The sequence below is a fragment of the Oryctolagus cuniculus genome, chromosome 7 (assembly GCF_051225735.1).
Source record: "Oryctolagus cuniculus isolate XC-2025 breed Fujian yellow rabbit chromosome 7, ASM5122573v1, whole genome shotgun sequence".
Classification (NCBI taxonomy): domain Eukaryota; kingdom Metazoa; phylum Chordata; class Mammalia; order Lagomorpha; family Leporidae; genus Oryctolagus; species Oryctolagus cuniculus.
The window spans coordinates 141,498,957-141,515,781 of NC_142873.1; the positions used below are offsets into that span (position 1 = coordinate 141,498,957).

Here is a 16,825-nt window from a genome sequence, read left to right on the forward strand (position 1 = left end):
CCACAATGGCCGCTCCAGCCGGTGTTGTGCCAATCCGAAGCCAGGAGCCAGGTGCTTCTCCACGCAGTCAGCTCAGGGTCACACAGTGGTCGCACATGGAGCCTGGATTTAAACTGGGCACCTGGCCGGCGCCACGGCTCACTTGGCTAATCCTCCTCCTGCGGCGCTGGCATCCCAGGTTCTAGTCCCGGTTGCTCCTCTTCCATTCCAGCTCTCTTGCTGTGGCCCGGGAAGGCAGTGGAGGATGGCCCCTGCCACCCATGTGAGAGACCCTGATGGAGTTCCTGGCTCCTGGCTTTGGCCTGGCCTAACCCTGACTGTTGCAGGCATTTGGGGAGTGAAGGGAAGGTCTCTCTCTCTCTTCAACCTCCCCCACCCCGTCACTCTGCCTTTCAAGTAAATAAATCTTAAAAAATATCCCCAGGCATTGCCGAGGGGGCAAAATTATCCCCAGCTGAGAACCTCTGGGGTAAAATCCTCAGACCAGGTCCTGTAATACAGCAGCCAGGTAAGGCAGACTGGATCCCACCAGGGCTGTAGAGCTGCCAGCCAGAGGTGAAAGATGGGTGTCCCTGCCACAGGGACACCACAGGCTGTGGACACACAGAAGCAAGGTTGATTTAGGGCAAGGAGAGAGAGGGAGGGAGAATGAAAGAGAGACAGAGAGATGGACACCCAGAAACAGAGACACAGACAGGTAGAGAGAAATACCTGGAGACACAGGGTGAAGACAACGATGGCAGGGATGTGTGTGTGTGTGTGTGTGTGTGTGTGTGTGTGAGAGAGAGAGAGAGAGAGAGAAGACAGGGACATAAAGATGCAGAAAGTGTGAGCAAAAGAAAAAGCCAGACTCCAGGGGCCCAGGTGATGGAGATGCAGGGTGAGAGCCCCTGATCCCCAAACAGATGCAAACTGGGGAGCTGGAAACAAAGGCGAGAGAGCTGCAGAGAGGGACCGTGTCTCGGAGCGCTCAAGAGGCAGTGATTTTACAACCGACGCAGAGAAAAGGGGCCAGAGACGGCGAGAGTGCCCTGAAATCGCAGGAGACAGGACAGAGGCACCCAGAGAAGCCAGAGTAGGAGAGAGAGGCCCGGAGCCTCAGGTTACCACCTCTCCTCCATGCCCCAGAGCTGTGTGCATGTGTGTGTGTGTGTGTGTGTGTGTGCACGTGTACGTGTTTATGTCCTGCCTCCTACAGGTGCGGGCCGGTGGTGTGTGTGTGCTTTTGTCATGCCTCCTGCAGGTGCGGGCCAGCGTCTCAGAGTCTGGCTGGCGCTTGCGTGCACGTTCATGCATTCAGTCCCTGGCGGGGTGCCTGTGGGATGCCAGGCTCAGCTGCGGGCTACCGTCATGGTGGACGGGCTCACTCGCGGAAGCTCAGTGTCTGTGAGCGAGAAAGACAATGAGCAAACACCAGAGCTGCGCAGAGATTTAAAACAGGGTCACGTGACAGGGAAGACGTGGGGAGCTGCCTGGAGAAACGAGGGAAGCCCAGAGACACAGAGATGCACTCCTCAAAGAGATGAGAGGGATGATGGTGGTCAGGGAAGGGCCCTTGGAGGCGGTGACTCAGCAGGGGAGCCCTGGACATGAAAGAGGCAAACCTTTCCAGGCAGAGGGAAGAGCAGATGGGAAAGGGACGGCCGATGTGATGAATTGAGGGCTGAGAGAGGGGCGGGCAGGAAGGCAGGGGCCAGGTCCTGCAGGGCTTGGCGAGGCCGAGGGGAGGATTTTGTGTTTTATTCTGGGTGTCATGAGAACTGGAAGACTGAAGGAGGAGAGGGAAGTGAACTGATTCAGGCTGAAAAATGCTTCAGTGGCTGCCGGGTGGGGAGCAGGGGTGTTGACGCCCAGGCTGCGGGCGGCTCAGTGAGGGGGTTCCGGGTTCTTTCTGCAGCCTCAGCGGAGGGGAGGAAGATGATGGGGGCTTGGGCAAGCAGGGAGAAGTGGATGAATGTGAGTCATGTTTGGGGATCGGAGGGACAGAACGACCCAAAGCAGGGCAGGGAAGGGGGCCCAGCCGAGGGCGTGGCCTGAGCACCTGAATGAATTATGGTGACATTTACCAGATCTGCAGGAAGTAATCACTCCTATGATGTCTGTCTGTGTGTGCACACCTGTGTGCATGTACCCCAGGGCCTGGGTGTGCACGTGAGCAGGTGCCGCATTCATCCTGCAAGCCGAAGACATTCAGACCACCTTTGCCTGCCTGCGTGGGGGCTCGGGGCCTATCCTGGCTCATCTGGCTCTGCTCTGGGCCCTCCCCCAGCCCCAGGGGCTGCTCCTGCCAGATGGGGATTCCCCAGTGGGCAGCTAGGGTGATGGGAGGCCCTGGGCACCGCCAACATCTGGGCACATTCCCGGGCCCAGGAGGCCTTGGTAGTCCCACCCGGCAGCGGCAGGCAGGCTCCGGGGCAGCTGGTGGCGATTAGCAGCGTTGATTACCTCGTGGCGATGCCATCTGGGGTGAGGGCACTGAGCCCAGCCCCACGGGATACCCAGCTTGCTGGCACGCAAGGCTTCCTGAGGCTGAATGCATGTGAATATATCAGCCTCGCCGAGTGCAGGGACACGTGCCCCCGTGCCCGTGTGTGCGTCTCTGAGCGCGTGTGGCTACCTGTGTCTGTGGGTGCACGTGTATGTGCCGCGGGGCTGCAGGCTCCTCTGTGTGTGAGTGCACACCTGTGTTCTTTGTTTCTATGTATACGTGTGCATGTCTGGGTGAACATGCATGTGACTGCATGTGCACATGTAAGTACCGGCAGTGCTCAGAAGCCTGCCCCCATCAGTGCTGGGTTTGCCCTGGGATCTCCTTCTGTGGCTTAGATGAGCTTAGGCTCCTGTATGTGGTCTTGTAGATGTGGCTGTGGAGGGGCAGCGTGTGTGCCCGGTTCTGGGGTCAGGCGTGTCTGTGTGAACATGAGTGCACGTGTGCAGGTGGAGTCTGCACACCCCAGTGCAGACAGAGCGTACCTGACTGCGGGCTTCTGGGTGCAGCCAGGTGTGGCCGGGGGCGGAAGGGGCACAGGCACACCTCCAGACTGCATCCGTGACAGTGGCTCTGGGTAGAGCATGTGTCCTAGGCTTGGCTGTTCTTGTGAGCACCCTTGGGTGCTATGGGAAGGCATTTAGACTCCTCCTTCCAAGGTTCCCTGCCAGCCACGTGCGAGTGGGGGAAGGGTGGGAGAGGCCAGGATAGCCCAACAGGCCACTGGACCTGTGCTGAGTCTCCACTCTGCCGGTGGCTGTGTGCGACCCTGGGCAGCCGTGGCCTCCTATCTGCTCTAGGCTTCCCTCACTGAGATGGGAATGAGGCGAGAACGCTGCTTCCCGGGGTGGTGGGGGGGAGGTGGCGGTGGGGAAGAGACGATCACACATGTGAGTTCTTAGGACAGAGCCTGACCTATTTGTCCCCAGTGCCCCCCTCCATGCCCCGCGGACCGGCGAACCCCACCCCCTGCACTTCCTGCCTGCTGAGCTCAGCGTTTCCCAGGCCCCGCCACAGCATCTGGGCCGGCTCTGCGCGGGGACCACAGTGGGGCGCCTCCGTGGCAGTGGCGTGGTTGGGGTTTCCACTGACTCAGCGCTTCTGGGTCTGGAGGAGGAAACCCCAGACCTGCCCCCCGACCCCATTTGGGTTAGATGGAGCCACAGGGCTGGGTGACAGGAAGCACCCCCCCCCACCCCCACAACAATCAAGGCACTCAGTTACTCCCTGGGTGACCCCCAAACCCATTTCTACCCCTCAGCAGCTGCCTGAGCCTGCATTGCTGGGGTGTCTCAGCCTTGGTGCCTCCAAGGGGGAAGCCCCCTCCCGGGGGAGGTCACCAAGCCCCTGCCTCTGGACACCACCTGTGGCTTCTCCCTTGGAAGCCTGATCTTCTGTCCTGCCTCAACTGCTCTTGCCTGCCTGGACCTCGTATAAGGCAACCTCCTCCCCATCACCAGGCTGCCCCAGCCTGGCCCTCTCCCCACGCCCCACCTGGGAGCACCAGAATAATGATAATTTACTGAGCCCTCTTCCATGCCGGACAGTGTCTGAGCGTTTCCACAGACCCTCACTTGCTTCCTGCTCACAGCAGAGGTGTGAGGCCCGCATGCTCCCAGCCCACAGATGAGAAAGTAGAGTTGCACTCAGAGCTGGGCTGGAGGCAGGCACCGGGAGGTGAGCCCTCCTAAAGCTCGTGGAGTCAGGGGGAATAAGGGGCCTTGCTCGGCGCCACTGCTCTGGGAGGGAGGCCAGAGCACAGGGCTTGCTTTAGCTCCCCTCTCTCCCAGCCCTAGTGCAGACAGACAGAGGGACAGGCTGCCCAGGAATGCTAGGCCGAGAAGCTGGAAAAAGCTGACCGCTGAGCCTCGGCTGGCAGCCACGTCACCAGTTCCTTGGACTCTGGGAGGAGGGTCCCTACCCGCCTCCCCCAGCCTTCTGGGGGCCCAGCCAAGGCAGGGGAACAGGGGCGGGTGGGGGGGGGTTGGGTACCGGGAAGGCTCTTTAAGCTCCAGGCCCAGCTCTCAGAGCGCCAGACCCCCGCCTGCCCCCCGCGCAGGAACCCCCTTCCGGGGCAGCTCCGGGCACGCAAGGTCCCGCCTAGCGCAGCGCGCTGCTCGCTCACCTGGCGGGGAAGCGGCAGGGGCGGGCCTGGGCTCCCGGCCAGGCCAGGAGCGGGACTGCGCGTCGGTCCGGCGGTCCAGCCGCCTCTCCCGCTGCCGCCGGGGCCCCTCCCGGCCTCCCGCCTCCTCCGGCCTGGCGGGCGGGCCCAGCTGTGTTCCATTAGACGCCCTGGCAGGCCCCCAGCCCCCTGGAGCCGCCCCTCTTCCCCCACCCGGAGTGGCCGCAGTCCCAGGCAGGCAGGCAGGCAGGCAGGCGTGCGCCCCGGCGGCGGCGGCACTCAGCCCCGGGAGCTCCGGGGCCGGCGCGGGAAGCTGGGGACCCGCGGGGCCGGCAGCCAGGAGAGATCGAGGACCCCACCAGGGGGCCTGAGGAAGCAAGGCCCTGCTTGCCTTGGCTGGCTGCCTGCCTGAGGCTGCCCGGACTGCTCAGGGAGGTGAGGGCATCCCTTACCACTGGTAAGTGGGGGTGCAGCGGGCTGCCTTGGGGCTCTGGGCTGAAAGGCCCTTTCTGCTCCCGACTTGCTGTGTGACCTGCGGCAAGTGGCGTCCCCTCTCTGGGCCTCGGTCATCTTCTCTGCAGTGGCATGAACTCTAAACTCCATCCTGGTTCTGCCTCTCCCGGCCCCCGAATCCGCGCTGCTGTGTTAGGGCCGTGTCTCTGGCAGCTTCTCTCCCTCGCGTCCTGTGGCCCTCCCCTCTGGCTGAGGCCTGGGCAGTGGAGGCCAGAGATCCGGAGGAGCCGGGAAGAGCACATTTGTGCTCACGCCTCTGCAGGCCCTCGCATGTGTGGAGTGGCCGGCCTTCCATTGGCTGGCAGCAAGGGCAGAGCAGGATGGGTTTTGAGAGATGGGAAGTGTGCACCTTTAGGATGAGGGTGAATGGGGTGAGGGCACGGTTCTGTCCCAGGAAGAAGGAGGCTGAAGTCCTGTCTCCAAATCTACTGGGGTGAGGGGACCCTTCTGTTCTCACTCACTATCCATGATAGTGGGGTGTGCGGCATAGGATTCCATTACAGTTGGAAGGAATGAGGTCAGACTCACGTAAGAACTTCCCAGCAGGAAGGCCTACTGGAGGGGTGGTCATTAGCTGGCTGTGTGTGTGTGTGTGTGCAGGCTGGTGTGGCTGGGCAGACCAGCGAGCATGCCTGTGTGTGCGTGGGCTTTTGTGCGCATACCAGTACCGTGTGTGTGTCCGCTTATCCATGTGCCTGTGCCTCCACACGTGCTGTGCACGCACACACGTGGCTCTGTGCGCGCCCGAGCTGCCTGTCCGGAGGGGGCCGGATGATATACAGCGCTGCTGGCCGCATGCAGAGCCTGCATTGATTTATCTGGGCCCATCCATCAGGGTTTCATAAAACTAAAAGACGAGCATCCATCAGTAGGAAAGGTTGGCAACAAGATCGCGAGCCCTGGCGACCTGCTCTCCCGCCCACCGCCTCCATGGGGGGAGCTTCCTGGCCCACACGCAGACCTGTGAGACCTGCCAGGAGCCTCGGCCCCTGACCTCGCGGGTGCCTGCAGGGCTGCCTTGGCAGAGCCCAGTGCAGCTAGCCAGATACGAGGCTGGTCTACACTAGCACAGAGCGCAACTTATTAAAATACTGAAATGCTTCCCATTCTCAAGCCCCAGCATGATCCTGACTTCTCTGGGCTTCTAGAACTCTCTCGACTGCTCCTTCATCCAGCCACTGGCACGGTCAGGTGCTGCCTGGCCCCCGTCTGGATGCTCTGGCCAGCACTCTGCCCTGCTGGTCCATGTCTGTGCCATACCAGTGGTTAAATATTTTGAATATCGCCCCCGCGCAGATCCTAGCTCAAAGCCTGTGGCTGGGGCCCTGAGAGGGGCTGATGCCCGGCCAGACCGCCCGCCACCGCAGTCCCAGTGCCTGGGCCCCATGCGCTGGCTGCCGCTTGCCCACGTGTAAGCCGTGCTGTGTCAACTCAGGATCCCGTCTTCCCGGTCTCTGGTTTTCAGGTGCTGTGGCTGTGGCTCATCTCTCTGGACCAAGATGTGGGTATCTTGGGCTCCTGGCCTCTGGCTGCTCGGCCTCTGGGCCACCTTCAGCCATGGAGCAAACACAGGTGAGATGGCATAGGGAGGGTCAGGATCCCCCAGGCCTGCAGCTGGCTCCTGGCGATGCCGGAGTCCTTATGCATATGTGACCATGTGCATGCCAGTCATGGGGGCCCTAGGGGAGAGTCTAGGGGCTGGGCCCAGGATAGCCTGCGGTGCTGGCACCTGTGTGAGGTGAGCGGGAGAGTGTGTGTGTGCATGTGCGTGTTTGTGCCCTGAGCATGGCTGTGTTTGCACTCAGAGTTACTCTGTTCGTATTCCTGTGTCCCTGTGTGTGGGAGAACAGCTTCCTCCCCGCTCCGTCACCCACCCTGTGCTCACATGCTGGGAAGGCCTCTGGGGGCGGGGCAGGAACGGCAGTGCGTTCTTCCTGCTGAAGATGCCCGAGGCCTTGGATCCTTTGCGCGGGGGAGAAGCTGTCCTGCAGCCCTGTCCTCCTCCTGTGCTGATCTGGATCTCTGACAAAGGCCTGCCCGAGGCCCGAAGGCTGGCTGGGACTAAGGGTGCAGCTTTCTAGGGCTCAAAGCCAGGGGAAGTTGATCGGGCAACTTGCCCAGCCTCACTGGGTGCCCTCTGGGCTGGGTAGCACCCTGCCTAGCCAAGTGGAAACAGAACTTCTGGAACCCAGATCCAGCTGGGGAGTGGGGGAGGGGGCAGGAGGAGCCGGGTGCTGAAGCGAGAGGGATTGTGCGCTGGGGGTGAGCGTGCCTGCCCGGCGGCTGTGTGTGCCTGCCCTGCGTGCACGTATCATTCCCTGCGTGTGTGCTCGTGAGCCTTGCTCTCCTCTCCCGCTCCAGGTCCCCTGAGGGGGCTGGGGCAGAGAATTTCCACATCTGTAAGGAATCTGGGCCCGGTGCCAAGGGGTGAGTCACCCATCGTGCTGTGCTGGGGAAGACAGTGATGGTCTTTCTGGCCAGACCAGAGGGAGGGAGGCTGCAGTGGGGTCGCTGAGTTCAGGGACCCAGGGCTCCTGCCAGCCAGGCTTGCCAGGGAGTGGAACGCCAGGTTCTAGGGGCAGTCTTCGATGTCTCGTCCCGCTGCCCCATCTGCGTTGCTAGGATGGCCTTTCCAAGTCCCCCCTCTGTCTCTGCTGCCACAGCACCTCCCTCAATACTTCCGCTCAGCCAGTCCCAGGCAGAGGGAGGCCCATGGCTGCCCACCTGGCCCTTCAGGGCTTTGGAGACCTGAATTCAACCATCCTCTTTAGGAGCCCTTATTCCCTTAATGTACCCTGCCTGGAGCCCCAAGTTCCTCCTGATGGTGCCCTGGAGCTTGGGGTCCCCTCAGACCCTCCATCTCATATCTCACAAGACGGTGACCCAGGTGAAAAGCCATTCTGTTGGCTTAGCTTTTATCTGGCCTGCTTGTCTGCTTTGGTTGTGGGACGTGGGAACCCACCCATTGCTGAGGACATGTGTACCAGCTGCATGTGACATCCCTCATGGCATGGCTGTCCACAACTCATGCACATGTGGGCACACGCATGCCATTGTACATGCCTGACACAAGGCGTGCATGACCCTGACGGTTCCCCACCTGCCCTGGGTGGGCATGATGGCGAGAACACGCGCGCACACACACGCAGCTCCCCAGCGTGGCCCTCCGGGGCTGCCCAGGGTATCTTTTATTCTTTGCTGGCCTGGCCCCTTGGAGCACTGGGAGATTTGACTTTCTCGAGTTCTGATTCTGCTTGGCTGTTGACTCATTTCTTGGCCCGGGGTCTCAGCCTCTGGGCCTCAGTCTTCCGGACTATATGCTGGGGCAGAGGGTGGGGGTCGCCTTGGTTCCCGGGGCAGCTGGGATTCAGAAGGCACGTGGTGCAGGCAGCCTTGAGGCAGGTCCTGGCTATGGGTCCACAACAAGGTGCTACGCACTTGCTCCTCCCCAGCGTTCCCAAGAGCCCAGCCATGCAACTCCCTTGGCCAGAGCCGCTTAATGCCTGGCTCCCCATTCCCTTCCAGGGGGGCAGTGCCCACCTTCCCAGCAAGAAGGCCTCAAGTTGGAACACAGCAGCGATCCGTCCGCCAACGTGACCGGTGAGTACCTGTCTGTCCTGCCGGCCCCTCTTCTGGGCGTCTGCACCCTCTCCTCGCCTGCTCAGCTGAGCTGTGCACTGTCTCCCCTAAAGGCTTCAACCTCATCCGCCGACTCAGCCTCCTGAAGACGTCCGCCATCAAGAAGATCCGCAACCCTAAGGGGCCTCTCATCCTGCGGCTGGGGGCGGCCCCGCTGACCCAGCCCACACGGTAAAGGCCCCAGGGTGACGGCCAGGATCCCTGCTGCAGTCAGCCCCCCCAGCGACTCTGGATGTGGGGCCCCAGCTGGGAGCCCCGTCTGCGGGGCATTTCATACCTACCCCTGGGCCTTCAGGCTGCTCAGAGACAGGGCACATGACAGCCCCACTCCCAGATCTCCCCCAGCTCGGCTCACACTGGGGGCAGGGACAGGCCTGTACCCTAAGGGCACCCCAAGAACTCCAGGATGGGGGCGGAACCTGGCAAGAGGGGTGTGTGTGTGTGTGTGTGTCCACCCTGTGAAGTCCAGACTCCCACACATCCCCGGGTGGTCCGGCCCCTGCTTGTGTCTCAGGCTTCAGTTCTTGCTTGCTGCTCTGGTCTTCTTCAGCATCCCGCCTCCCACCCCCAGTCAGCCCCTCCGGGGAGTCTGGTTCCTTGCAGGTTGCACAGAGCGGTCATTCTGGGCCTTCTTGGTGTGTGGTCCACCCACACCCCCATCCGACTGGACACGCCAAGGGGGCAGGCATCTCCCCCACTGTGATCCCCAGCAGCCAGGCACCTGATGAACGTGTAGAGAATGAATGAGTGGATCCGAGAGGTCTTAGAAAGCTCACGGGGCTGGCCTCTGGTGGAAAAACGGTGCACGGATTTCAAAATGTTGATACTGAGATCAACTTACCTTTGCACTCCAGGTCCCGTGAGCTTCTGGCAGCACCCTCCTGTGGGGCTAGAAGTCTGACCTGTGTGTGCCTGGGGCAGGCTCCCTAGATGGAGAGCCCAGGTGGGCGGCAGTGGGGGCCCTCACACCCGAGCCTCATGGCACCTTCTCTGCTCCATCCCCAGCCGAGTGTTCCCTCGGGGCTTCCCGGAGGAGTTTGCGTTGGTGCTGACCCTGCTGCTGAAGAAACACACTCCCCAGAGCACGTGGTACTTGTTTCAAGTGACTGATGGAGATGGGTACCCGCAGGTGAGCCCCACGCCCGACCTCTTTCCCAGCTGTGATTTCTGGGGCCTCCCTGCGCCATCCCCAACCCATCAACACCTGACCCCAGCCAGCTTTCTTCGCTGAGTCTGCATGTCCCCTCCTGAGCACTGAGCTCCAAGGCCTTTGAGTTTGGAGCCCTGGAGCTCTGAATCCGCTCTTTCCTCTTTCCCAATCCCATGCAGATTTCCCTGGAAGTCAACAGCCAGGAGCGGAGCCTGGAGCTCCGGGCCCAGGGCCAAGATGGCGACTTCATGTCCTGCATTTTCCCAGTGCCCCAGCTCTTTGACCTGCGCTGGCACAAACTGATGCTGAGCGTGGCTGGACGCGTGGCCTCCGTGCACGTGGACTGCGTCTCCGCCTCCTCCCAGCCCCTGGGGCCCTGGCGACCTGTGCGGCCGCTGGGCCACGTGTTCCTGGGTTTAGACGCTGAGCAGGGCAAGCCCGTCTCGGTGAGTCGAGGCTGGGTCCTGGCCTCTGCTTGCACCCCTGGCCTCTGTATGTCACCAGGCCCTCCCCTTGCTCAGAATCCTCCTTAGCTCCCCACTGGCCTCCAGACCCAGCCTAAATGTGCTAAGCTGGCATTCAAGGCCCTTCATGAACTGTGTGTGTCCTCTTCCTTTATGTCTCTCCTTTCATCCCTGGTCAAGCTCCCCCCCCCCCCCCCCCGCCCCTGCCTCCGCTGCTACCTCCGCCTGAACCACCTTTCCTTGTGTTGTCATCTGTGGAATATTTACTGTCTCTTCCAGGCCCAGCCTGTGTGGACTCTGCTCCCTCCTTGCTCCTCTGGGCCTCCTCTCCCTCTCCCTGCATGTGTGTTTGGTGACAGCTATATTTTGAAAACAAAATATTTATTTATTTGAAAGGCAGAGTTACAGGGGGAGCGGGGAAGAGAGAGAGGAGAAAGATCTTCCATCTGCTGGTTTACTCCCCACATAGCCGCAACAGCCAGGACTGGGCCAGGTCAAAGGCAGGAACCAGGAGCTTCATCAGCGTCCCCCACATGGGTACAGGGGCTCAAGGACTTGGGCCATCTGCTGCTGCTTTCCCAGGCACATCAGCAGGGAGCTGGATAGGAAGTAGAGCAGCCAGGACTTGAACTGGTGTCCGCATGGGATGGCGGCTTTACCTGCTGCTCCACACGCTGGCCCCAACAGCTCTATCCCTGAGAGTCTCCCAGGCAGACTGGAAGCGCCGCAGGTCCAACCCTGCAGGGACGTCTCTGCCTCCCTGGAGGCCCAGGCACTGAGCTGTTGGAGCACGTGAAAGTGACCTGTGTTGTCCCCTGCAGTTTGACCTTCAACAGGCGCACATCTACTGTGACCCGGAGCTCGTGCTGGAGGAGGGCTGCTGTGAGATCCTCCCTGGAGGGGTGAGTGGCTTGGCCCTAGCACAGCTGATGGGGCTCGAGGCACTGCCCAGGCGCACTGTGCTGGCCTTGGGGGTCTGGGAGTGAGTGTCCGGGAGTCTTGGGGCAAGTCTGACCCTGGCCCTTCCCCTATACCAAACAGTGCCCCCCAGAGACCTCCAAGGCCCGTCGGGACACCCAGAATAATGAGCTCATCGAGATCAATCCGCAGACGGAAGGCAAAGTCTACACACGCTGCTTCTGCCTTGAGGAACCTCAGAACAGTAAGGTAGGTGAGCAGGGCCGGCAGACGTGGACACAGGCGGGCACCGGAGAGACTGCCCCTCCCCGTGACCTGACTGTGAGGTCTGCCACCAGGGTCAGGTGGCCATGTGCCCAGGGCAGGAAGGGCACAGGAAGCCCCACCTCTTTGCATACCATCCCAAAAGACTCAGGAAGGCTGACACAGCCCAGTGAGTGACCCTGTGCCCGCCCACTGCTGGCATTGAGAGTTAAGCCCAGACCCTCACCAGTGCCACCCAGAAAATTCTGATGAGGACAGGACCAGGCTTGCTCCCCAATGCAGGTTCTCCGAGACAGGGACATCCTGGGGTCAGAGGCCAGGTCCCACTGCTTCCCCCAGGGCTGGCTCCTTCTCCAGAATGCAGTCCTGGTCAATGCCAAGCTGTTTCTCTGCCCAGCACCATGGCCAGCTGCCCTCCTAGGTTCTTTGGAGGTGGCAGGGAAGCCCAATTCCTCCCTTAGCCCCGCCCCCTGGCTGGGCAGTGTCCCTGCCCTCCTGGGCATCATGCCTGGCCTTGGCCGCCGGAACACAGGAGCCCATTGATTCATGGTCTTGTTTTCTCCGACATCACGTGGGTAGGGAAAGAGAAGGGGCGCCGGCGAGGGAGGCCTCCGGGGTCTGGGCAGGCCCTTGATGTCCTAGGAGGTGCCAGATTCCAGGTTGAGGGTATTCCTGGGGTCCTTGCCTCCACCTGGGTGCCAGCGTGGGCCCCAGAACTGCTCCCTGCCCAAGAGTTTTCCTCTGCTTCCTCTGCCTAGGTGGATGCCCAGCTGACGGGAAGAATCAGCCCGAAGGCAGACAGGGGAGCAAAGGTAGAGGTGGTAGGCGGGGGGGAGGGGCATGCGGTGCCCTCAGTCTGCCCTGTGTGCCCTCTGTAAACCCCCAGAGGAGACACTCCACCCCCACTCTCCTCCTGCCGGGCCCCGCTCCTGGACAGAGCTTAGGACTTGTAGGTGCCAGCCCTGAGAGGGAGGGCAGATGGGGCAGGCACTCTAGCATGCCCACGCCTGGTTCTTGGGCAGGGGATGTTGGCAGCAGAGTTTGGTCCCTGAGTTCCATGCCCCTCCCTGCTTCCCAGGTCCATCGGGAGACAGCAGCCGACGAGGTGAGCAGGCATTTGGATTGGCAAAGGCCTTTGGACAAGGCTTCGGGCACAGAGGCTGGGCATGGGGCTGCTGGATGACTACACAGCTGCTGGCCTTTACTGGGGCCCATGCCTGGGCCCTGCCTGCCTACTGCCTCTCCTTGGGGTGCACGAGGTAGCCCTGGGGACACTATTGCTGAGTTGGCAGCAAATGACCATGGGCATCGTGGAGGCCTTGGCCACAGGTCCCCTAATTCTGGGTCTTACCTGCTAGTCTTGGCTGGGCTTCCATTTCCTGGTCTGAAGAAATGGCTGTGGATCGGGGCTGGTGGGAAGGGAAGGGCGAGGTGTGGTTTCCGGGATGCCCATCTCCGTGTCGCTCTCAGGTTCCACCCAGAAGTGTGATGTTCTCTAGGCTTGGGGCGTGCGTGTGTGTGCATGTGTGCCTCTGTGTGTGCATGTGTGCCTCTGTGTGTGCATGTGTGCCTCTGTGGGTGCGTGTGTGCCTCTGTGTGTGCGTGTGTTGGGTGGGGATGGGGGTGGAAGAAGGGTCCTGGGGCTCAGAATTGACCTTCTGGACTATTCTTGCCTTTCAGTGCCCACCCTGTGACAAGGGTACTGGAGAGAGCAATGTGAGTGAACGGAGCATGGGCCGGGTGGGGTGGGCGAGGGCTGGGAGTGGGTGTTGCCTGGAGTTGGCTGGGCAGCTTCCTGGTTGAGGACAAGCGGGTCTTTGTGCATTTCTACTCCCTCTCTGCCCATCTCCCAGAGCTAAGCCTGCCCCCACACCCACCTCCCCAAGTCCTGTGATCCAGCGATGCACTGGGCCCCAGGGTGGGCTGGGCACAGGGGCAGCTGGTGGGGTCAGGCCCTCGGTTGCTGAGCCCAGCTTTGCACTCCTACGCGATCTGAGCCTGCTATGCTGGAACAGCCTCGCAAGTCATCTTGCAGGCCTGGAGAGCAGGGAGGGTGGGGCGGGGGTCACAGAGCCCAACACCAGCCCCCGCAGCCAAGTGGACACAGGACCTGACACAGGACACAGGACCTGTCCCTCGCCAGTTGGACCAGGCTCAGGCTCCCTCTAAGGGTCCAGAAAGACAATGGGGGAGGGACCTAGTGAGAGCCCAGCTGGCACCCAGCTGGCACTACCTCTTCCGTGGGCAGCGTGAGTCACTACTTTCCCACGACCTGGGCGCTTCTCTCGCCCTTGACTTTGGGGTACATCAGGAAGTACCCCCTCTGCTACCTGTCCCGCTTTTGATCCAGCCCAAATCTGGTAAGGCATCTGATGGTCCCCAGAGGTAAGGGGTTACCATGGCAACCAAGCAGCCATGTTATCCTAGCAACAGGAAGGGGGTGTGGGGAGGAGGGAGCTAGCTAAAACCAGGCAGATTAGAGAAAGTAGATTGGATACCTTGGCAAGTTTCACTGCCTTCGGAATAGAGTCAGCAGACAAGATGGCCTGGGACGCAGAGCAGGGGCTGGGATTCAGGTTGGCAGTCCTACCACCATACTGTGCTGCGCTGGCTGAGCTGCTTGCCCTGGTTTCTTCTCCCTGCCTGAGGTGTGATGCTCTCTCCTCTGTCCCCTCAGGTCACTCTTGGGCCCTCCGGCCCCAAGGGAGGGAAAGGTGAGCAGGGCCCGCCAGGCCCATCAGGCCCCAAGGGAGAGAAAGGAGCACGGGTAAGTGCCCTGGCTCTTCCCCGCTCCTGCCAGCCCCTTCCCAGCTGTGCCCTGGGAGCTGGGATGAGGGCGGGGTCTTCCTGGGGGTTCCTATGCAAAGCCTCTGTTTTCCAGGGGCACATGGGACAACAGATCTAGGAGATGTCCCCAGAAGGCCCCACCCCTGACCCTTGCTCTCCACCCCCCACCCCCAGGGCAATGACTGTGTTCGAGTCTCCCCCGATGCCCCGCTTCAGGTAAGACAGGTGACAGCGCTTTGGGGCCAGTAGGGGGCAGCCCCTCTGCAGCCCATGGGGTGCCCCTGTGCCCCTTTCAGCGCTGTCTCCCTGTTTAGTGTGCAGAAGGCCCAAAAGGAGAGAAGGGCGCAGCAGGAGCCGTGGTGAGTGTGCACCAGACAGAGGGCGGGCTGCAGGGTGCTGGCCCAGCCTCGCCTTCCTCCCTCACCCCTTCTTTATGTCTCCTCCTCTCAGGGACCCTCAGGACCCCCAGGATCAACAGGCCAGAAGGTACAGGCCTGGATTTGGAGGGGTGGAGGTCCGTGAGCCCAGTGGGCATGCAGAGGGCCAGCGTCCCGGGTCTTCCAGGCTGGCGGTGGCAGTGGCAGAGTGGCATTGCCCCCACCTCTCCCCCCTGGTCATCCTGCCTTGTCCCAATGCCCCCAGATCTAGAGGTTTGTAAGTGTCACCGACTCCTGGGGTGGCTTGTCTGCTTGGGAAATTCTTCCTGTTGTCTGTCCCACTGTGGTGACTAAAGCCATTCAGAGACCAGGGTTCTAGGAGGTGGCTCTCCCTCCCAGACACAGCTCTCCAGTCCCTTCTGTCTGCCCCACTCACTCTGCCTCTTCCCTCCCCAGGGTCAGAAAGGAGAGAAGGGGGACGGAGGCATCAAGGGCCTGCCTGGAAAACCGGGCCGAGACGTAGGTTCCTGGGCCCCTGCTCTGTGCTGGGACTGAACCCTGGGGACCCATCCCCTACCACCGCTTGCCAGGGAGGGGAGGGGCTGAGCCCTGGGAGGCACAGCAAGAGGGGGCAGAACAGGACCTGGACCCCAGGTCTCCTGAGCCCCAGCCTCAGAGCCCCCGCCTATCTGATGTCCTGGGACATGGGGAGCGGCCTGGCTTGGGGAGGGGCAGTGAGAGTGGCACATGGGATAGTTCCTGTCCCCAGGGGGGAGATGCCAGGCCTTGGGGCCATTCTTACCCCCTACCTGCTTCCACACAGGGCCGACCGGGAGAGATCTGTGTCATTGGGCCCAAAGGGCAGAAGGTGAGCAGTGGGTCTGTTGGGGGGCAGCGTGGGGGCAGGGCAGAGCCACAGCTCTCACCTCACCCCCTTGTGTCTGTACCAGGGAGACCCTGGCTTTGTGGGGCCTGAGGGGCTGGCAGGAGAGCCCGGGCCCCCCGGCCTCCCTGGGCCGCCTGGGATAGGACTGCCGGGGACCCCGGTGAGTGCTCCCTTGTCTCACCTCTTGTCTTTGGCTGGGGCTGGGCAGAAGAGGCTATGTCTTGGGGGTTGTGGCTGGAGGCGGGGGTGGGGGGGGGTGGTTGGGGTAGACGGGCTTGCCAGGCCACAGGGAGAGGTCCCTGGGCAACCTTTTCTGACCCTGTTTCTGCCCTCAGGGGGATCCAGGTGGCCCACCAGGCCCTAAGGGGAACAAGGTGAGCACAGGTGCGGGGCGGGCACAGAGGGGCTCTCTGCTTGGCAGAAGAGAAGAGCAGACAAAGCCTGGCCCAGCGGAGAGGCCGGTGTTGGCTCAGCCAGGCCAGGGTGGGGTCCGTCCCTGTCCCCGTGCTTGAAAGATGGGGGCTGGGTAGGCCCAGGCTGGTCCAGACCACGTGGCCTTCCCTGGAGGGCCCTGGATAAGCAGGGAGCCATGGGAGTGACCATCTCTGTCTGTGGTTCCCCTGATAACCTCTGACCTGCTGCACCAGGGATGGGGCACCCCCAGGCAGCACTTCCTCCCGTCTTTTTGCAAGCCAGGGGGCTCGGGTTAGACATGGAGAAGGACAGGCAGCAGGAAGGGAAAGTTAACCGACCAAATGGATCAAATGGGGGCGGAAGGGTGGAGGTGATTGTCCCTCCCACCAGAAAGAGGATGGGTGGAGAAGGGTGGTGGTCACATCAGCCAGGCCTCCCCCTTCACCTTCCTTCTGACCCCAGGGCAGCCCCGGAGTGCCAGGAAGGGAAGGCCCTGGCGGGAAACCCGTGAGTAAGCTCGATCTGGTCGGTGAGGGGTGGGGATCTTGTCCACCAAACCTGTGTCTGTTCCCCTGAGGCCTCCAGAGAGGTGACCTCGGGCCTCGGGCCCCTCTCAGCCCCCCAGACCCTCTGCCCCCCAGCCCCTCTGCCCTGGCACTAATGCCCTCTGCTTCTTCTCCCACAGGGGAAGCCAGGGGTGCCAGGGATGAAGGGGCAGAAGGTGAGTCCCAGGCCTGGTTGGCTCCAGTGGGATGGGAAGGGAGCCCCTCTCTGTGGGGCTCACGGAGGAGTGCTGGGTCTTT

At 61.8% G+C, this 16,825-nt stretch overlaps 1 protein-coding gene and 1 long non-coding RNA gene across 7 annotated transcripts in view; one reads left to right on the forward strand and one right to left on the reverse strand.

Annotated features, from left to right (window-relative positions):
• COL16A1 (collagen type XVI alpha 1 chain) overlaps positions 1-16,825 on the forward strand; it is a 55,205-nt gene that overhangs the window by 3,948 nt on the left and 34,432 nt on the right. For 2 of the 6 annotated variants that reach the window (XM_089299138.1, XM_051832132.3), the window contains 20 exons: positions 6,589-6,695; positions 8,649-8,723; positions 8,816-8,933; positions 9,768-9,891; positions 10,092-10,358; positions 11,198-11,278; positions 11,418-11,543; positions 12,317-12,370; positions 12,637-12,663; positions 13,239-13,274; positions 14,236-14,325; positions 14,520-14,561; positions 14,660-14,704; positions 14,796-14,831; positions 15,179-15,241; positions 15,546-15,590; positions 15,673-15,768; positions 15,944-15,982; positions 16,485-16,529; positions 16,708-16,743. In XM_089299138.1, coding sequence (XP_089155264.1) covers positions 6,589-6,695; positions 8,649-8,723; positions 8,816-8,933; positions 9,768-9,891; positions 10,092-10,358; positions 11,198-11,278; positions 11,418-11,543; positions 12,317-12,370; positions 12,637-12,663; positions 13,239-13,274; positions 14,236-14,325; positions 14,520-14,561; positions 14,660-14,704; positions 14,796-14,831; positions 15,179-15,241; positions 15,546-15,590; positions 15,673-15,768; positions 15,944-15,982; positions 16,485-16,529; positions 16,708-16,743 — 1,552 coding nt within the window. Of the gene's footprint in view, positions 1-4,837; positions 5,068-6,588; positions 6,696-7,820; positions 8,011-8,648; positions 8,724-8,815; positions 8,934-9,767; positions 9,892-10,091; positions 10,359-11,197; positions 11,279-11,417; positions 11,544-12,187; positions 12,204-12,316; positions 12,371-12,636; positions 12,664-13,238; positions 13,275-14,235; positions 14,326-14,519; positions 14,562-14,659; positions 14,705-14,795; positions 14,832-15,178; positions 15,242-15,545; positions 15,591-15,672; positions 15,769-15,943; positions 15,983-16,484; positions 16,530-16,707; positions 16,744-16,825 lie in introns of those variants that run through there. The other 4 variants (XM_051832133.3, XM_017350238.4, XM_089299136.1 and 1 more) reach the window with 4 other exon arrangements.
• Positions 10,741-13,040, reverse strand: LOC138850692 (uncharacterized). Its single transcript, XR_011390808.2, has 2 exons — positions 12,910-13,040; positions 10,741-10,974 (listed from the first exon to the last, which is right to left on the reverse strand). It is a non-coding gene; the product is annotated as an uncharacterized LOC138850692 (long non-coding RNA).